Consider the following 19186-nt stretch of genomic DNA (forward strand, 5'->3'; position numbering starts at 1 on the left):
ATAAATGTCAAAACGTCAAATCTTAATTCGTCATACGTCAGTATTGACTGACGGAAGTTCTGCAAACTACAAAACCACAAAACATTCAAGTGACGTTTACAGATTTTCATTTCATGTTGATTTGATTTTTTAATTATTAATTTTAAGATAAAATTTCATTCGCACTATGGGTGATTCACCAGCTTCTGAAGCAGAATCTGGTAAACCCAGTCCTAACGATGAGAATCACCTAGATACGGTAAAACAGGTTTTATTTAATGGTTTACATAATATTACTCTGCAGTGCTAATTCATGGCTTGTCAATAGGACCGGCGTCCTTTTGGTGGTCTCGAATTCCAAGTTTCTGAAGTAGTGGGACGGCTAGAAGCCGGAGTCAACGCCCAGGATGTCACGGAAGAGGAAAAGAAACGGGAATCGCGGAAAATCAGCACCGGCTTCTTTGAACCTGACGAGACTTCTATGGATGAAATATTAAAGGATTTAGAAGATTTAGTATTGAAAACAGACCCTAACTGTGAGAATATAGAGCCGCCGTTGCTGCCCACGGATGCGGTGACTCGTGCGGCCATACTGTCGCATAGTATCTCTGCTTTATTTGGTCGCCTGGAAAGGTCTCATGCAGCGCGATTCGGAGCTACAATTTCATGTGAAACAACGCGATGGATGTCTCATATGTTCAGGTAAAAATATGTTTTATTGATACTATAACGAAAGGTATAAAATTGAATATAATAATTGTATTATTTATGGCTGTTTGTTATCAGTTACCTTGAATCCTAATTAACTGGATAAGATTAGTAGTTTATAACACCTAACAAGTTAAATACTGTTTCATACTGACATGAAATCCAATCTACTAAATGCCTATTCCAATAATTAATTTATTATTATTATTATTATATCTTTATTCTGTCACATAACACATATTTCTAACATTATATGTTATGTGTTATTATATTTTTAGTTTATTTATTATTCTTTTTATGTGACCATAATTAATTTATAGCCATGCATTATTGGAAAATTTCAGAAATTACATGTCTGGAAGTGGTACTTCATTTCTATTTATCTTTTAAGTTTGTAAGTTTGTATTGATTTGCACAGATCTAAACATAAAGTACCTAATATAAAAAAAACAGTCATTGTAACAAATAGAAATAGGAATTATTTGTACTCAAACAGACCCAATACAGGCACACCTGTACAGTCACAACATTTTACTCATCCCAAGAAGAATGTATAGTAGTACAACAAGTAACCTGAACATATTCTGATCAGCATCATATATGTATGTTCTTGTGTGAGCAATAACTTCCAAATAGTATGATTGACAAAATTAACATTTTAATAATCAGAAAGGCGATTGTTAATAATGTGGCCTGATGACCCCATTGCTAGCAATGTACCATATCAGGTTGACCTCCATGCTGTTCCCCCTGGAAACAGGTCACTTAAACCATCATGACAAATTCACCAAGAATTTATCACGACGGGCTAACTGACTTGACCTCATCATTCTCCACTGGTGCCCTGCTAGCATAAACCGTTAGCACCATTCCATTTTCATCCATAAAAAACCTTTGTTGTTTTTTTAACACAAAATAACTGTTGCCTCCTTTAATACAGATATAATAATTATGAATATCTGTCATTTGTTTCCAAGATTCCTGAAATACTACTGACATAACTTTTACCACATCTGTTCATAGTATTCAAGTGATTGCAGTATAGACACAGATAAAAAGCAAGTTTCCTGAAATGTGTTTACTAATAGTTGGATGTTTAAAATGTCATACAAAGAAATAATATTTAGGTCCAATCAAGATTTTATTATTCATGTGCTTTGTCTAATTTAGGTATTTCTGTAGGAAGTTGGAACACAATAATAAATTATTTTTTCTTTAAAATTACATCCAGGAAGTATTGGTGACCAGTGATATAGCTAACTCTTTATAAACATTGAAGCAAATTAAACATGCATTACACACTATTTAAGTTTAAAGTTTAAGTATTATAATGTTTTATTAAGTACAATTTTCAATTAAGACAAAAAAATACACATATTTCATTATAATTTAAAACTACCTTTTTGTGGCGTGTGTGGTTTAGAAGTTTAGGATCTTGCTTCCAATAGTTTGATGTCGCATAATGAAATCTATTGTATTCAAGATTGATGAATTGTGAACAAAATTAATTGGTGTTGATTATTTTGAGTTGCAACATAATCAACAACAATGAATGAACAAATCATTATAAACGGTAAATATAATGTGGGAAATTCCCCTGTTATATGGGGTATTAATAATAATAATAGTAATAAGAGTACTGTATTATAGGGATCCCCCAATAATGTAATTCTATTCAAAATTAATATACTACTAATATTTGTGACTAGGGATGCTTTGTTACTCACTTACAAAAAGTACCTTGCATTTAAAAGGAATATCTACTCATTAACCAAGGTAGAATTAGAACAGTACTTTATAGCCTATGTGGTATTCTGATGTATAAGCTATATTATTGTAAAGTTTAATCAAAATCAATTTAGTAGTTTTTGTGTTCAAGAGCAACAAACTTCCTCCTTTATAATATTAATTAACTGACCCACGCAACTTTGTCTGCACTTGATGTTTAACATTATATTTTGCACAAATTTCATAATAACCATTTAAATTACATTTAAATTATAGCCTATGTGTTATTCTGATGTATAAATTATATTACTGTAAAGTTTAATCAAAATCTGTTTAGTAGTTACCTATTATGTGAAAGAGTAACAGACATCCATACTCACAAACTTTCACGTTTATAATATTAGCAAGATAGGATTGTTTAGGTTTTTGTAGAGCTATAAAATTTTCGTTTCATTACAGATTGAAAGATTACAATGCATATTACCATCAAGATCATCTGGAAGGCCTGGTTCGGGTCACCAGGATGCTGCTGCATCACAAATATCCTCGGTACTTAGAAGATGGCGGTATGTTTCTTTCTACTCTATAATTTTATTTATTTAATTAAGGCCACTAATTGCCCATATTATACATACCTTACAGACTAACATACATTTGAATGATATTGTAATTATCTTTATATATAAAAATTATATGTCATGTTGTTTATCTGCGATGGACTCCTAAACTACTGAATTTGCAAATTTGATTTGCACATTATGTGTAATTTAATCCAACTTGAAAGATAGGTTAGCAGCCCAAATGGACATACCATCCAAATTACATTGTTTATATATGTGGTATTCACATAAATGAATGCTTACTTACCATATGGGGGACTGTCAGCTTGTTTGTCATTCTGTTTCATAACAAAAATGTCTATATAATGCTATATTTAAAAGAGCAACATGCTTGTTTAATATAGCATTATATGCAGTTTCTTTGCTCGTTCTAGAAATGAGACAACTTTCTGAATGAGTGGTAGAAGAAAAAAAGTAAAAAGTTCAAAAGTGCTAAAAATTAAGTTTATTTTGAATAAAGAATTTTCTATTCTATTCTATTTCAGCTCTAGCCTTCACAAACCGCCTACCCTGCATATACAGCTGCGTTGCAAGCCCGTTAGGTATCGTCCAGCATCTGTGTCGGCAGCTAAGCCTACCCCTGGCCTGTATTAGACCTGTACCAGTGAATTCATCAGGTATTTATTTATTTTCCATCTGTGACCAGCACAATGATGAGCATCGATAAATTCTTGGTGAATTTGTCACGATAGGCTGATTGACCTGACTTCGTGCTCATCAACTGGTCCCCGCTAGCGTAAACCGTTAGCGCAGGCTGATAATTCACACAGCATCATCTAGTTCCAAACTAAGCTAAGCTTGTGTACGGATACTAGACAACTGGTAAAAATACTTAAGATTTTTTTTTTTTCTAAATACATGCATAACATAAATAGATAACAGCCAGACCAATGAAAATAATCATACTCGTGACTACATGATATTTGCATTGTGCGTGGAATTGAACCCTCTACTTAACTGCTAATCTACGAAGACCGTCAATATACTTTTTCAGTTCTATATACAGGTACTAAATTCACAGGTACATTGCTCCTAATAAATATGTTAAAGTAGTTGATTTATCTTCCATCTCTCCTCCATTGGACTGTCATTATATCATATTTTTTATAGGAAATATATACATATAGAGAAATTTATGAATGATAATTAATTAAAAAAATAATATTCTATATAAAAATAGAAACCAATAGTGTCATTGTCTCTGCCTATCCTATAAGGGATATGGTATAAATATAGTAACATTCCAGGCAAACTGCAAAGTAATCTCTCCATAAATTTTTTTTTTGTAAACATTGTCATACGTTGAATTGCGCAAACGCATTCTGTTGTCCTTACGTCCGGTAATGTTTTGAAATAAACATCAGACGAGGTTTAAGAGTTATGTATAATAGTAAAGCCTTTTCTCCAAGGTTAGAGTACAATCTGTAGTTTATGCTACGTTTACATTCAGCCGCTGCCACTTCCCCTGCCACTCGTGCTGCCGGAAATATTGCCGGGCGACAACTGAGCGAGAGGGCTGAATGTAAAAACACGCTGCCAGTCCTTTGACTCGCGCACGAAAAACCGACAATCGAGGGAGCGCCGGGCAGCGCGAGTGGCAGCGCCAATGGCATAGGAAGTGTTTCCACTCGTGATTACACTCTCGCGCTGCTCACTTCCGTACTGACTTCCCTGCCCACTCGGGCTGAGTGTAAATTGGGCTTTACAAAATGTTCCGCAACTCAAACCAAATCAAAAATAATTTATTCATGTAGGACATTTTAGCCGCTTATGAACGTCAAATTTTTTCTATTAATATTTTTTCCGTACTCCAAATGTATAAAGATTAATTAATTTTGATTTATCTTACTAATATTATAAACGCGAAAGTTTGTGAGTATATATGTGTATGTTTGTTACTTTTCACGCAAAAACTACTAAATGCATTTTGATGAAACTTAACAGCAATATAGCTGTATATCAGAATAACATATAGACTGTAATTTATAAAGATATTATGCAAATTGGCGATATATAATGATGAGCGAGTGTGTCGCAGACGAAGATGCATTGGTCAGCTAGTTCCATAAAAACCATCCATAAAAAAACTTGCAGGTAAAGGCATGGATATAGAAGCATTAGATAGACTATGTGAAGAGGATGTGGCAGCTAATAGAATCCCCCTGCTGGTGCTGGGGGAGGTCGGTGCCCCCCCTCTGGGTTGGAGTACACCACTAGTCACCCTGAGCGCTGTGTGCAAGACTAGAAATATATATTTACACGTACAGGGCCACGCGTTGGCTCTTGGAGCGGTTTCTGGTAGAGATCAGGTCAGTATAATAAATGAAACTTATGAAAACACGTTTGCAGAATATTCATCTATAATAATAATAATCTCAGGACAATTTACATAGCGCCATCTAGACCCAAGTTAAGCTAGCTAATGCTTGTGTTATGGGTACTAGACAACTGATACATCTACTCATGAATACAAATGTTTGTGCTGTGCAAGGAATCGAACCCGCGACCATAGGTCGTAAAGCGGTGTGCTAGACCGCTAGACCACCGAGGTCGTCAAAATCTATACATCTACACATATAAATAAAATAGGAGTGTCTGTTTGTAATATTGAAATAACCGTTTTTTACTACATGTATATGAATATAAATACGGTATATACACCAAAGTAACATTTTTTTAAATTGTTGTCTGTCTGTCTGTTTGTTCCGGCTAATCTTTGAAATTGCTGGACCTATTTTGACGTGGCTTTTATTGACAGATAGCTGATGTAATAAGGAGTAACTTAGGCTATTTTTATTGTAGTAAATAAAGTTAAATTCCATGCGGACGAAGTAGTAGTTCTTTCATAACGTAAGAGCTACGATCTTGTCGGTGGAACTCTTGCCATTTCCGCGATCTTGCATTATTCTCTTTAAATGTTGACACGACACGACTAATTGTACATATTTTCTTAGATTAAGTAAATAATTTTTGAAAACATGATTAAGTTATTAATAACATTAGTAACTGTAACTTTAAAAGTAATAGCGTAGTTTTATAAAGGTATCAAAATGACATTACGGGTCTATTGCAGACTCTTATGATATGTCAAATCTACTCTACTCGCAGATCTATAACAGTTGTTAATCATCTGGCTGTCCTTTTGTGGACTCCCGCGACACAGGTTCGCCTAGTGCGGGGTCCAAAGTACAATAAACTTTATAATATTTGTATATTTTAAAATAAATATTTAATCGTGTTTTTTTATACAAATAAACAAACACACATTTAATTGTTACGCTTATGAGCATATTCTATCAAATGAGAGTTATATAGAAAGTAATATTTTGTTTCAGAGTATTACTTTACCGGATTCAGTGACATTAACGCCAGGACAGTGGTTCGGAGTGCCGGGACTACCAACTGTCGTATCCTTTATATAAAAAAAATACTTCTCAGCAAGCATATTGCTATTACTTAGAGGTCAAAATTGCATGGCATTACAATTAAAAAGGTTAAAACTGCACTTGTGTGTGTGTTTTGGATGTGCTGTGTATGATTTATAATTATGTAAAATCTTGTAACTCCATAATATTGTTGTTGCTGGCAGCTTGTCCACAATTCTTTTTCTAAATATTGTGATATCTAATTTTTATGTCACTTGATTTTCTTCGCTACATACATAAAATTATTCTGATTTTTAACAAAATAATCGTTGTTTCCGCTCCAGTCACAACTGCTTAATCCTCGCGACCGAAATATAGCTTACAAAGCTAGCAACTCGGCGACTGAAATATGTGAGACCGAGGTACCCACTAATCAGAAAATGTAATTTCTTTAACTATATGCACACAGACATTTTATAGAATTCCAGAACAGATCACAGCCAATGACCATTCCAAAGGCGTCAGTGCGGTAAGTATTGTTTATGTAATAGCTAAAATGGAATATCCGTTATTCAAATAAACGTAATTTAAGCACTTTCGAATAACCATAACAATTTTTTTTAATCTACCGCACTTTCGCATCGCGAAAGCGCATCATAAGAAGAAGGAGCAAGAAACTTGTGTGTGAAAGGAATGTGCATGTAAATGTACACAAAAAGAATAAGAAAGACTGCGTGTGGCGCCATCTTGCGTATTTCCACGTCCTTCAATCGTGCACACTTTAGCGTTTTGTTTAAATCATTAATTATATTTAGACTGGCACACATTTGATTATAGAGCATAAAGACATATTTATGAAGTTATTGATAATTTATATACCTTATACGTGTTTATGGAAAATAAAAAATGTGGATCACAAAATAAAATGCCATGAGACATACGCGCTACCACGCGCAAAAGAGTGAACGAAAAAAGTATTTACTAACGATAGCGCGCGCTCCTGATTTAATTAGTTGTATGTTTAATGAAATATGACACAATACGAAAGTCATTTGTTTTGTAAAAAAATACACTAAAACGTCTTTAATTTAGTAAATATACTCGTCAATTAAAAAATAAGAACATATTTTATAATACAACTTCAGATTTATTAATACTTTATTAATTTAATGTTAATGCGCTTTATATAAACGCCCACGTATTATTTCTGAGTCTAACTCGCTAAACGGAAAAAAGAAATTAATATTGATTGATTTATGGAATTATTACTGAAATTGTAACATTGTATTGTCTAAGCCTATATAATTTAAACAAATTTAGAATAGAATAGAAATCATTTATTCAAATAAACTTAATTTAAGCACTTTTGAATAGTCATAACAATTTGTTTTTTTTATCTACCACTCGTATGGAAAGCTATCTCATCACAAGAACAAGAAACTTGTGTGTTGCTCTTTTAAATAATCCTTATAAGTTTACATTTACAAGTCGAAACGTGTGAATACAAACTACCAACCAGCACTAATTTTTTGGGTCAAATATAAATATACAATAAGATTAAATCAGTCGTAGTGATAAGAAGTAAGTTTGTTTAAATTTTTATGTGTACAAAAATTTGTTCGCCGGAAAGACGTCATAAATAAAGTATTATTAAAAAAAATCTTCGTGATAAAAATGGACTTTAGAGTTTATGGTATGGGTTGCAGCCGAGTAGCCGCGAGGGAGCGCTGGCAGCGCTGGCGGGGCTGGCGGGCGGCGGGCTGCGGCTGGCGGCGCTGCCGCTGTGGACGTGCGTGCGGGCGGCCGGCACCCCGCGGCTGGCGCGACGCCTGGCGGCCGCCTTCCGCGCCGCCCGCGCCGCGCACGACGTCATCGCCGCCGCAGACCTCCGCCTGCTGGTACGTGCTGTCTTAAGATGGTTGAGATTTGGTAGTGAAATTATCGTGCAATGCGTGAAGGTACTGCACCGGATGGCGGCGGCCACCCGCGCCGCGCACGACGTCATCGCCGCCCCAGACCTCCGCCTGCTGGTACGTTGAGTGGTGGTTGAGATTAGGTAATGAAATTATCGGGCAAATTCATAGTAGTGATGGTTTTTAACTCTTATGTGGCTACATAAGAGTGTGGATGACCGATGAAGAGATATAAAATATATATTTTTTATTTATAATTTAACTTTCAGTTAATACTAAAAAGTAACTATTAAAATACATTTAACAGTCGTTTTGTTTTCCATGATTAAATTATTAAGTAAGTAGCTAAGTATTAAAATAGTTATTGTATTTATTTACAGAGTGAATGGCCCGGCGGCGATGAAGCACCTAACGTCAATATAGTTGTAAGTATGTGATTAGGTAAAGCTTTATATAATTACATACATTTATACATATATAATACTATGTATGTAATTACAAAAAACATCTATGTATTTATATCAGTTGTTTAGTACCCATAACACAAGCTCTGTTTTGATTGGGACTAGATGGCGCTGTGTGAATTGTAAATAAATACAAAATAATCTGACGGAAAGCAGTACATTGGCTCCTGGTCACACTTTTTGATTGTTACTGATTTTATTACTTCTCTTATATATATATAGTGTGAGGAACCCACGTGTTCATATAGTTAAAGCAATTTCCATAACCATAAGTTGTTGTACGGTTTTCTTTACACAACGCAATGTTCCCATGTTAAGTGTTGCGTTCACCGCATCCTCGAGAATGTCTGTCTATCCTATATGTAATAATAGTTGTGAATATATTTAAAATAATAATTTTACTTTCAGGAAGCAATAAGTAAAGCGTCCGCCTGCGTAGCGTTCCAGTTCGCCCCGCCCGGCGTTGAAAAACCACCCCCGTATTACGACAAACTCAACTCGTGGTTAGGACAAGTACTGCAAAGGGAACCGGATATGGTAATTATTGAATGAAAATGAATGAAAAACACTTTATTGTTCCTCTCACAGAAAGAGTAATTACATAAATTAATATGTACATTAAATAAGAAAATAATAACAAAATAATTATAATATAGAGGTAACAATGGGCGGCCTTATCGCTAAATAGCGATTTCTTCCAGGCAACCTTAGGATGGAGAGGAGTGTGATTATTATAATTTCGTTTCATTATTAATTGATTCTTATTGGTATAAATTTTATTTTAAAATGACCAAAAATCTAAATAAAAGTTTGTGCTTTTCATACTAGATTGATCTCGTGACGTGATGGAGCGTGTTGAGTTTTTCATACTCGTACGTACATTCATCTCGTGACGTCAGTTTATCAAGTCTCTAAAAATATTACGACAGTCTATGTGGTTTAGTGGATCAGCACACTGCTTTACTTTGTAATATAACAGAGTGTGTTAAATACGCACGTGTATTGTACGACGTTTTTATGCGAGGAAACATAAAAATCATGCTATTGTATTTTGTTCAGTTTAGCACTTTCCCGCCTTTTACTTTTTAAATCAACGCGTTGCTTACTGGCTGGCGCCGCGCGAGGATCTGTTCGAAATTTGAAAAATAGCAAATAGTACTGTTATGGAATATAATTTCACTATTTCATTATATATAATACACTATAAAATGCGTGTGTCATGAGCTGCTTTTCATATCGAAAATCCACTTTACAAGCGAGTATGTCGAAAATAATACTATCGTTAATATAGAATTTGGTGATGGTTAACAAATAAATTTTCATCGGGTCTCGCGATCGGTGCACAGATAACCATCGAGGTGTGCGAGACGGAGTCGCAGGGCGTGGTGCTGCGGTACTGTCCGCTGGAGGGCGCGGCCGCCGCCGACGACGCGGAGCCGGCGCGCGGGCCCCCCGCCTGGAGCGACGCGCTCGCGGCGCAGCTGGGCGTGCTGCGCGCCACCGTGGCGCTGCGCGCGCCCTTCCTGGCCGCGCTGCGCCGCGCGCCCGCCCTGCGCCACGTGCACGTGCCCGGCTGGGCAGGTACACACACTCACTCTATGTCCGGTCCACGCTCGCGGCGCAGCTGGGCGTGCTGCGCGCCACCGTGGCGCTGCGCGCGCCCTTCCTGGCCGCGCTGCGCCGCGCGCCCGCCCTGCGCCACGTGCACGTGCCCGGCTGGGCAGGTACACACACTCACTCTATGTCCGGTCCACGCTCGCGGCGCAGCTGGGCGTGCTGCGCGCCACCGTGGCGCTGCGCGCGCCCTTCCTGGCCGCGCTGCGCCGCGCGCCCGCCCTGCGCCACGTGCACGTGCCCGGCTGGGCAGGTACACACACTCACTCTATGTCCGGTCCACGCTCGCGGCGCAGCTGGGCGTGCTGCGCGCCACCGTGGCGCTGCGCGCGCCCTTCCTGGCCGCGCTGCGCCGCGCGCCCGCCCTGCGCCACGTGCACGTGCCCGGCTGGGCAGGTACACACACTCACTCTATGTCCGGTCCACGCTCGCGGCGCAGCTGGGCGTGCTGCGCGCCACCGTGGCGCTGCGCGCGCCCTTCCTGGCCGCGCTGCGCCGCGCGCCCGCCCTGCGCCACGTGCACGTGCCCGGCTGGGCAGGTACACACACTCACTCTATGTCCGGTCCACGCTCGCGGCGCAGCTGGGCGTGCTGCGCGCCACCGTACACGTGCCCCGCAAAGTAAAATAACAAAAGGAAAATAAGGAGCGACTAATCTCTAGTTTTGACAGTCCCCTCCTCTACCTAAACTAAATATTATTCATGAAATTCTAAGGACAAATTGATATTACAACTATTAAAAAATTTAAACTTTACTTGTATAACAGAAAGAATAAACTACAAGTAAGGAAGGTTAATAGTTCTATTGTTAAAAGACCTCGTCAGGGTCAGAGAAAAATTACTCCGGTAATATATTTACTGCCTTTTCGCTAATAGAAACCTATGTGATAGGTCTGGGCGGAGTTCGGTACGTGCCGCCCGGTTGGGAGGATGCGTCTGCAGAAGAGATCAACTCTCTCAACCGGCAGCTGGTGGAGACGCTGCGAGCTACCGACGGTGCCTTCTCCTGCGGGGACGGTGAGGACGGTCTCGCTTGTGTTCGGTAAGTAATACTACACTATTACAGTACTTAACTATACTAGTGATTTTACTGGTCCTTTGAGCCGGATCCAATGAACAATCAGTTCAATCATCGGTAACAATCGACAGTACCTAGTCGTTAGATCAAAGAGCTGATTTTGAGAATTTCCCTTTTATTTCTGTATTATTTTATAGGTTAAGATAATGTGTTTAATTCTCAATGTGCAGATTCGGCATGGTGACAGCGGACACAGATGTAGAAGAATTGTTAGATCTCGTAGAGAATGCGGGCAAGGAGGTGGAAGAGAGTTCTCGTGCGCTTACAAATATGACTGAAGTATTGAAGAAAGGTCAGTGTTATGGAAAAAAATTCTATCTGTTTTTATGTCTGTTAGGCAACATCGTGTATTTATCGATTTTAAGATCGTGTAGTCAGTACAGTCATATATATGTATATATTGACACAAATGACTATGAATGAGAGCATAAGACATAATGCATCATGCTGATTAGTTCCCGGTTTCATATTCTCGAACTTCACACAATATTTGCTACATTAGTAATTTGGGCTTTTAAGTGTCACTCATGTCGTAATAGAATAGAATGTTAACGCAATACTGTTAATTCAGCAACGCCGGTTATAGGTACATTGTACGATTTTCACAAACAAACTGGCAGGTGGACACTTCTAGGTATATTTTCTACATTAGTTTTAGTTAGTCTAACTGGTCGGTTATGCATAGGCATCGAAGCCGCACAAGCGGACATCGAGCGGGAGAACGCGGAGCGTCTGTGGCAGGAGGGGCTGCTGCGGCGCGTGCCCGTGGTGGGCCGCGTGGTGCAGTGGTGGGCGCCCGCCGCCGGACCCCCACCCGGCCGCCGCCTGCACCTCGCGCTCGGCACGCTGCAGACCACCGACGACGTCTACAGGTACCTACACTCGCTCACATCGAGGGGCTGCTGCGACGCGTGCCCGTGGTGGGCCGCGTGGTGCAGTGGTGGGCGCCCGCCGCCGGACCCCCACCCGGCCGCCGCCTGCACCTCGCGCTCGGCACGCTGCAGACCACCGACGACGTCTACAGGTACCTACACTCGCTCACATCGAGGGGCTGCTGCGACGCGTGCCCGTGGTGGGCCGCGTGGTGCAGTGGTGGGCGCCCGCCGCCGGACCCCCACCCGGCCGCCGCCTGCACCTCGCGCTCGGCACGCTGCAGACCACCGACGACGTCTACAGGTACCTACACTCGCTCACATCGAGGGGCTGCTGCGACGCGTGCCCGTGGTGGGCCGCGTGGTGCAGTGGTGGGCGCCCGCCGCCGGACCCCCACCCGGCCGCCGCCTGCACCTCGCGCTCGGCACGCTGCAGACCACCGACGACGTCTACAGGTACCTACACTCGCTCACATCGAGGGGCTGCTGCGGCGCGTGCCCGTGGTGGGCCGCGTGGTGCAGTGGTGGGCGCCCGCCGCCGGACCCCCACCCGGCCGCCGCCTGCACCTCGCGCTCGGCACGCTACACTCGCTCCGATACCGCTCCCCCGTTTAGTCCGCGCCGTTCTTGACATCACAGTGTACAGGTACGTAGGTACTTAGCTCGACGCTCAGCACCTTGCACACCACTGACGACATGTACAGATACCTATACATATACATATACACTGTTGGTTGTGTTAAAGCTGTATTTAGTTTACTTTGGGTGAAGTGGAATTTTGTACTTAAATTTAAATAAAATGACGTTATGTCTTCACGGTTGTATTTTGGCGACTGACTGTAATATATCACATGTCAAAACCTGTCAGTTCCAGTCTACGATATGCTCCCCCGTAACATTGCCACACCTATTAATATTCTTTTAACACTGGCCCACTCCCGTTAAAATACTAGCCAAATTTATTGCTGTCAATAATATAAAAATATAACCCCCTCTGTATATATTCCCCACATTTTAAAATCCTTGTCTATGTCATGTCTGTCAAACTGTTACATATATTTTATTATACATGTATTTTACTGAACTACTATTTTAATTGTAAGCTAACATATGTTGGTTGTCCTTATTCTTAGCATTCTCAACCAACTGAAACACTCCTTTCTACGAACACAGTCAAGAAAACCGTAAACCACACCACTGTGTCTCCCAAATCACCGACCTCATTTGGTGGAAGCCATTTAAACTAAAAGAAGAAGAAAACTGTAATATACACAAACAGTGGCTGGCCGGCAGATACATACATAACTATAATTACGGTTCGATATAGACCAACTATACACCTCCGCTCCGTTGTTGCTTTTCTTATCATCTTACCATCACAGCGGAGATTACAGTTCCAAGAAAACGTCGCCCTCCTTTGTCGTTGCAGAAATGCCACACAATATGTACGCAATTACCTTTACGACACGTTTTTTCACGCGCGATCAGGAGCACGTGAGAACTAAGGCGTGAAAATCAGCATGCACTATCCTGAGGGATTGCATTTAACTATTCATCGTGGTCACTCTTTCGCGCGTATGATGAAGTCTTTTTTTTTTATCTATTTTCCTTCTACAGATTTATTTTCCAAAAACGAAATATCAACGCTGCAGGTTTCTTTGTAACTTTATACTGATTTGGTTGTTCATCTTTTGCTAACATATAACCATCTCCATTTCCTTTATATGTACATGTATTTTTTCTGTACAAGATATAGGTATACTTTGTTTGTTTGATGAATAAAGAATTTACCTGTCTATTAATCTACCATTTTTTCTAGATTCGTTCAAAAGAAAGATAAAGAAGATTCGGAGCCTGCGCGGGCGCATTCTCCGTCGCGACAAGTACAACCGACCGAAGCACCGACCGAGCAGTCGTAGTGAGTACTTGCCTATCCAGCCCCCAGGACGCAATACGATCGAATCATACATAATATTAGTGATTTGAAGTGGCTTTCATTAATTTAGTATCCACAGTTTGTTCAAATGTTTGATCAAACATTTAACCCCTAATGAACTACTACTCTAGTAGAAATCCATATTGGCTATTACAATGCGTCTCTTTTGAAATGCATTTGTAGTTTGAAAAAAGGTGACAAATGTAATTGGGGTTATTGTTAATATTATCATTTACATGAGTATGTATGATATTCCAACACTGCGTGTTCACCACAAGATTTTTTTATATAACATGTTAAAATATGTACGAGTGTTGCTAAAACACATGTTAGCGAACATTGATAGTAATTTTTATATATGGACACGTCATAGCATGTTTTTAGAACTAGAAGAACGTTTCGGAACATGTATTTTGGTGGAAATGCCAGTGTAGGAACCTATAGTCGCATTTATTATAAATTAACAATGTTTAAAAAAAGTTATATAATTTTAAGTAAGTAATAAATTGTAAAAGAAAGTATTTTATATTTTTTAATTAGTAGGCAAAGTACCTTAAAAATGCCAAATAATTATTACAAATTAGTTCAAAAGTAACAGTAAAGGCCCAAGTGAAGGAATGTAATTTATTGGTTTTGATCAAACATTGGTCCTAAACATGAATACTGTAGATAAATACTACTAAATACAAATAGTTTTATATCATTTTAAATATGTATATTTTAGAGCTAATATACTATTGTAATTAGTTATAATTAAACACATTCTTATTCATAAAAACACCAATAAATGTTTTATCCCGTTTTTTCCGTTTATATTCTTCATTTGATAGAAAGTGACAAAAGATTGTAGTAGTAAATAAATTGGTTTGTTTTTATGAATAAGACGTAATTATTCATTGCAAATAATTATTATAAAATTGTTATTGAACTATGAAAATCACTAGGTTTGTCCTATCCTATCCTGTCCTGTGTTGACTGTAATTGTATTAATAATTTTTTTATTTCATTTTTCAACTGTTACAGTTTACAAGCAGTGCTTGGAAGTTGGAGGAATTTATTATAAATTCCTATTTAATTAGACCATACTTTTTATACTGCCATAAAAACAAAGTAATGTATAAAATGGACTGATATTATTTGTAATATCTCTGTCATGTGTCAAATTTATTTGAATTTATTGTTGTTATTCTATTAATTTACTATGGTATTCTAAATTTGAATGTATTATTTAAAAATAAAACTCTCTTAATGAATAGTACAATGGAAGACCTCAAAAATAAAAATTTGGATAATCGACTGTAAGTTTTAAATATTAAAGTTATTTAACATTTTTATTGATTTGGCAAGACTGGTGTCTAAATAAGTGGTACCTCGACTATAGTATAAAATTATAGGTAAAAAAAATTAAAGGGATGTGAACCTATTCACATCCCTTTAATTTTTTTTAATGTTATGTGATTTTCATAGATTAATAATATATCTTTAAATATAATTTCTTATTAATGTGCTCATTGATTTGGGTCCCCTAAGGACTAGTGAGATCTATACTAACAATTATACATAGACAAAATCACGTAATCGCTCGACATTTAATGTCGACTCCATACAAAAAGGCTTTATACATGAATTAGCGAATAGATAATTAAATATAGCCTCTTGATCATAAAAACTAAAAGCTAAAACTAATGAAATTGTCTTCGTTGTACCTCTCTCTTATTAATTGTAAACTATGATAAGCACCTTCCTTATAAGCTGTGTTTCTTTTGTTTTTAATTAATTATAATAGAAAGAATCACCCGCCTGCGCTAACGGTATACGCTGACGGGGCACCAGTGGAGGACGATAAGATGAGCATGAGGTCAGTTAGTCCATCGTGAGAAATTCACCAAGAACTTATCACGATGGTTTCCATGGGGAACCAAGTGGACGTCAAACTGACGTGGTACATTGTTAGCAATGGAGTTGTCAATAATCCACATTACTAATTCCATTCCTATAGCTGTATTCAGTTTGAAGAGTGAAATATAACTGAAAATCCCGATGGCAAGGTATGCAGGCTACACCGCAATCGTTATATTAAAATTCAAACATCTTTATTCATGTAGGTCTATTACAGACTCTTATGATATGTCAAATCTACCGTCAGTTCGAAATGATTTACAGAAGACTGACAAGAAACTCAGCTCGTATTCTTGATATAATATCTCACAGATATATGATCTGATGTCCAGAACTGTTCATGTATACAATCGACGTTTACCACTTACCATCAGGTGGGTCGTCAGCTTATTTGCCATTTCACTTGCATATAAAAGTATTTGTATTTTATCACTTTCTATAGAAAATAGTACAAAAGGGAGGAACGAAGTAGTTTAATAGTATAACGTTTTTATGAATAAGGAGTCCAGAATGCAATAAGGTTTTCTACATTTACCAGTGACAGATAATGTAATTGAAAACGTATTCCTTTGTAATATGCGCTAGAATTGTTTGTTACGTAAACTTATTTTAATTTGTTAGAAATATTACATAAGTAGCATGTATTCAGTGCGCGTAACAATGAGGTGTGTCCACCCATTTATTGGCAACAATTATTCCGGGGTAAATATTACATGTGGGCCCTGGAGGTCCCTGGTACGTCGGGTGAACAGAAATAATTTAACTAAAATATAGTTTACTAAAAAATGTAAGCAAAAACCTCATATAGTATACGCCACTGCATGTCTTGTTATAAAAAAAACTATCTGTAATAAGATGACAAATTAGAATTTATTATGTAAAAAGTATGATATAGAAAAATAAGTAATTGTTGCTTTTAAAACTTTGCGTTTAGTATTTTTATCCATTTTTAATATAGTACATCTGGTCTTAACACGAATAATTAAAAGGTGGTCTTATCGGTTTTATATAAGATTGTCGCGGGTTCGATTCCTGTCCAACTCAAACATTTCTATCATTTCATTCATTAAATCATCAGCAGCCCATTGCAGTCCAGTGCTGGATGTACCAATTTGCGGTCTCCACACTAGAACACCTCTACTCTAGCGAGCATCGGTTCTGCGTCAGATATGACCAGCCCACTGCCACTTAGGTGATCACCATACTAAAAACAAATTACTAAATCAAAATTGGGGCTAGTTGCTAGTTTATTATATTCCAATTAAGACCATATTACCAAACGCAAGAGTTTAGAATTGCTCACAGCGTGTGCCCACAACGTTACTTCTTTTTCAGATCAAACTTATAAAACCGCATCTAAACGTGTTTAAAATGTAATGTAGTGTATTATCTAATAATCACTGAAATAGAAATAGAAATAATCTTCTTTAAAATAAACTTTAATGTAAGCACTTTTGAATATTAAGTTTAAATTTTGGTAGTGCCTTTAACAGTAAATTTTGTCATGCGTAGTGCAATAGGTTAACTAGTTTTTATCATCATTATAATAATCATCTACAGAATAGTAATTATTTATTATATTAATTAATTGAATGAAATAGTAACTTGCGTGTTGCTCTTTTAAATAAATACACATTAACAAGGAGGAAGCATGCGGCAATCAATATAGAAACCGCTACGCGCTCATTCTTTGTGCAATCAAGTAATATTGTGTATGAATTTTTAGTTTCTTTCTACAAACACATTATCTTTATAAATTCTTCAATTTTATCATAACCTACTTTTACAACAAAAGTTTTTTATACAACATTTGAATCATTTTTCAGGCTGATTGATAACAGACTGATGATTGAATTATTATTCATCTCATTGCTATAATCCCCACCTTTAAAGCTGCCTACTATTACTTACTGTACTTTAATTAAACATTACATTACATTACGCGTTTGGATGCGGTTTTTAACTAGGAATGCTGTACTAAATAGTAGCTTTTCTATTACAATTACAGATAATTTATTAAAATGTATTCTAAATATGTGGAACATATATGTCCATCAATATTTTCATATAGTTGAAAAGGATATACATTTATAAATGTATATTAAATACAATAAGGCAATATATGTACATATTGTATTTTAAATACTTTATTAAAGAAGCGCTGTTTTAATTAAACACATTTGAATACTATTTAAAATGTTGAATATGTATGAAATAAGGGTTCTGCCAGATTTGATTAGACAGGGAGAATAACACGAGTAGTGGTGTGTTGATATGCATAGGTAAGGTCACATGTCTCGGGATCTGCTCGGAGTTTCTCTCCCTGCCTCATGATGGACCCGGCACCCGCACGGAATCCATGAAATACTAATTTCATCTCTCCCAAGTAATATTGGAACTTTAACAGGAATCAACTACCTTAAGTTAATTCCTATTTTGAGAGATTGAAAGAAAGATAAAATATTTCTTCAGTACTTTTCAGTTGTTTACAATAGAAACAAAATAATAAACTGTTTATATATATGGTAGAAAAGTTATTTAATTAAATAAATATTTCTATAGATTTCTTAATTTTAAACATAATTACTTTTAAAGTTCTTCGTGTTACTTGGATCAAAAAAAATATATTTGAAGAAAATACAATTTGCAACATAAACAGACTATGTCAAGTATGATGGAAGTACGTAACATTTTATGAAATAATCTGACGAGCAATATTTTGTATGTCAATTTATATTACTAAATCTCTAGTGATGAAAATAACAATAAAAACAAATTAATAGTAAGGGACGACGGTAGGTACGATTACAATGTTTACAGCGAAATGTGGCCAAATGTTGCGTACTCCATAACGTTGAAAATGTGTTTAATTACTCCATCTAATGTAACAGCCGAGATATGTGTACACGTTGTTGCTTTTAATTTTAATTAGTATACGTTTAATAAAAGCGCACTTAAGAAGCCTTACTTTATAGGTACCAACTGACTTTCCTTGCCGTACAGATGAAAA

The 19186-nt window shown here is 37.4% G+C and overlaps 1 protein-coding gene across 1 annotated transcript; it reads left to right on the top strand.

Moving 5' to 3' along the window:
• Nucleotides 1-105: 105 nt before the first annotated feature.
• On the top strand, nucleotides 106-17380 carry LOC131846284 (pyridoxal-dependent decarboxylase domain-containing protein 1). The gene is made up of 16 exons (XM_059195547.1): nucleotides 106-238; nucleotides 308-681; nucleotides 2875-2981; nucleotides 3521-3652; nucleotides 5130-5344; nucleotides 6371-6442; nucleotides 6870-6929; nucleotides 8107-8298; nucleotides 8694-8738; nucleotides 9186-9314; nucleotides 10124-10358; nucleotides 11283-11433; nucleotides 11640-11761; nucleotides 12155-12341; nucleotides 14161-14259; nucleotides 16064-17380. Coding segments are annotated over exons 1-16 (2193 nt in total). The 5' UTR covers nucleotides 106-166; the 3' UTR covers nucleotides 16065-17380.
• The last annotated feature ends 1806 nt before the right edge of the window (nucleotides 17381-19186 follow it).

This window comes from Achroia grisella, unplaced genomic scaffold, assembly GCF_030625045.1.
Source record: "Achroia grisella isolate CSIRO2021 unplaced genomic scaffold, CSIRO_AGI_Agris_v1 utg509, whole genome shotgun sequence".
Classification (NCBI taxonomy): domain Eukaryota; kingdom Metazoa; phylum Arthropoda; class Insecta; order Lepidoptera; family Pyralidae; genus Achroia; species Achroia grisella.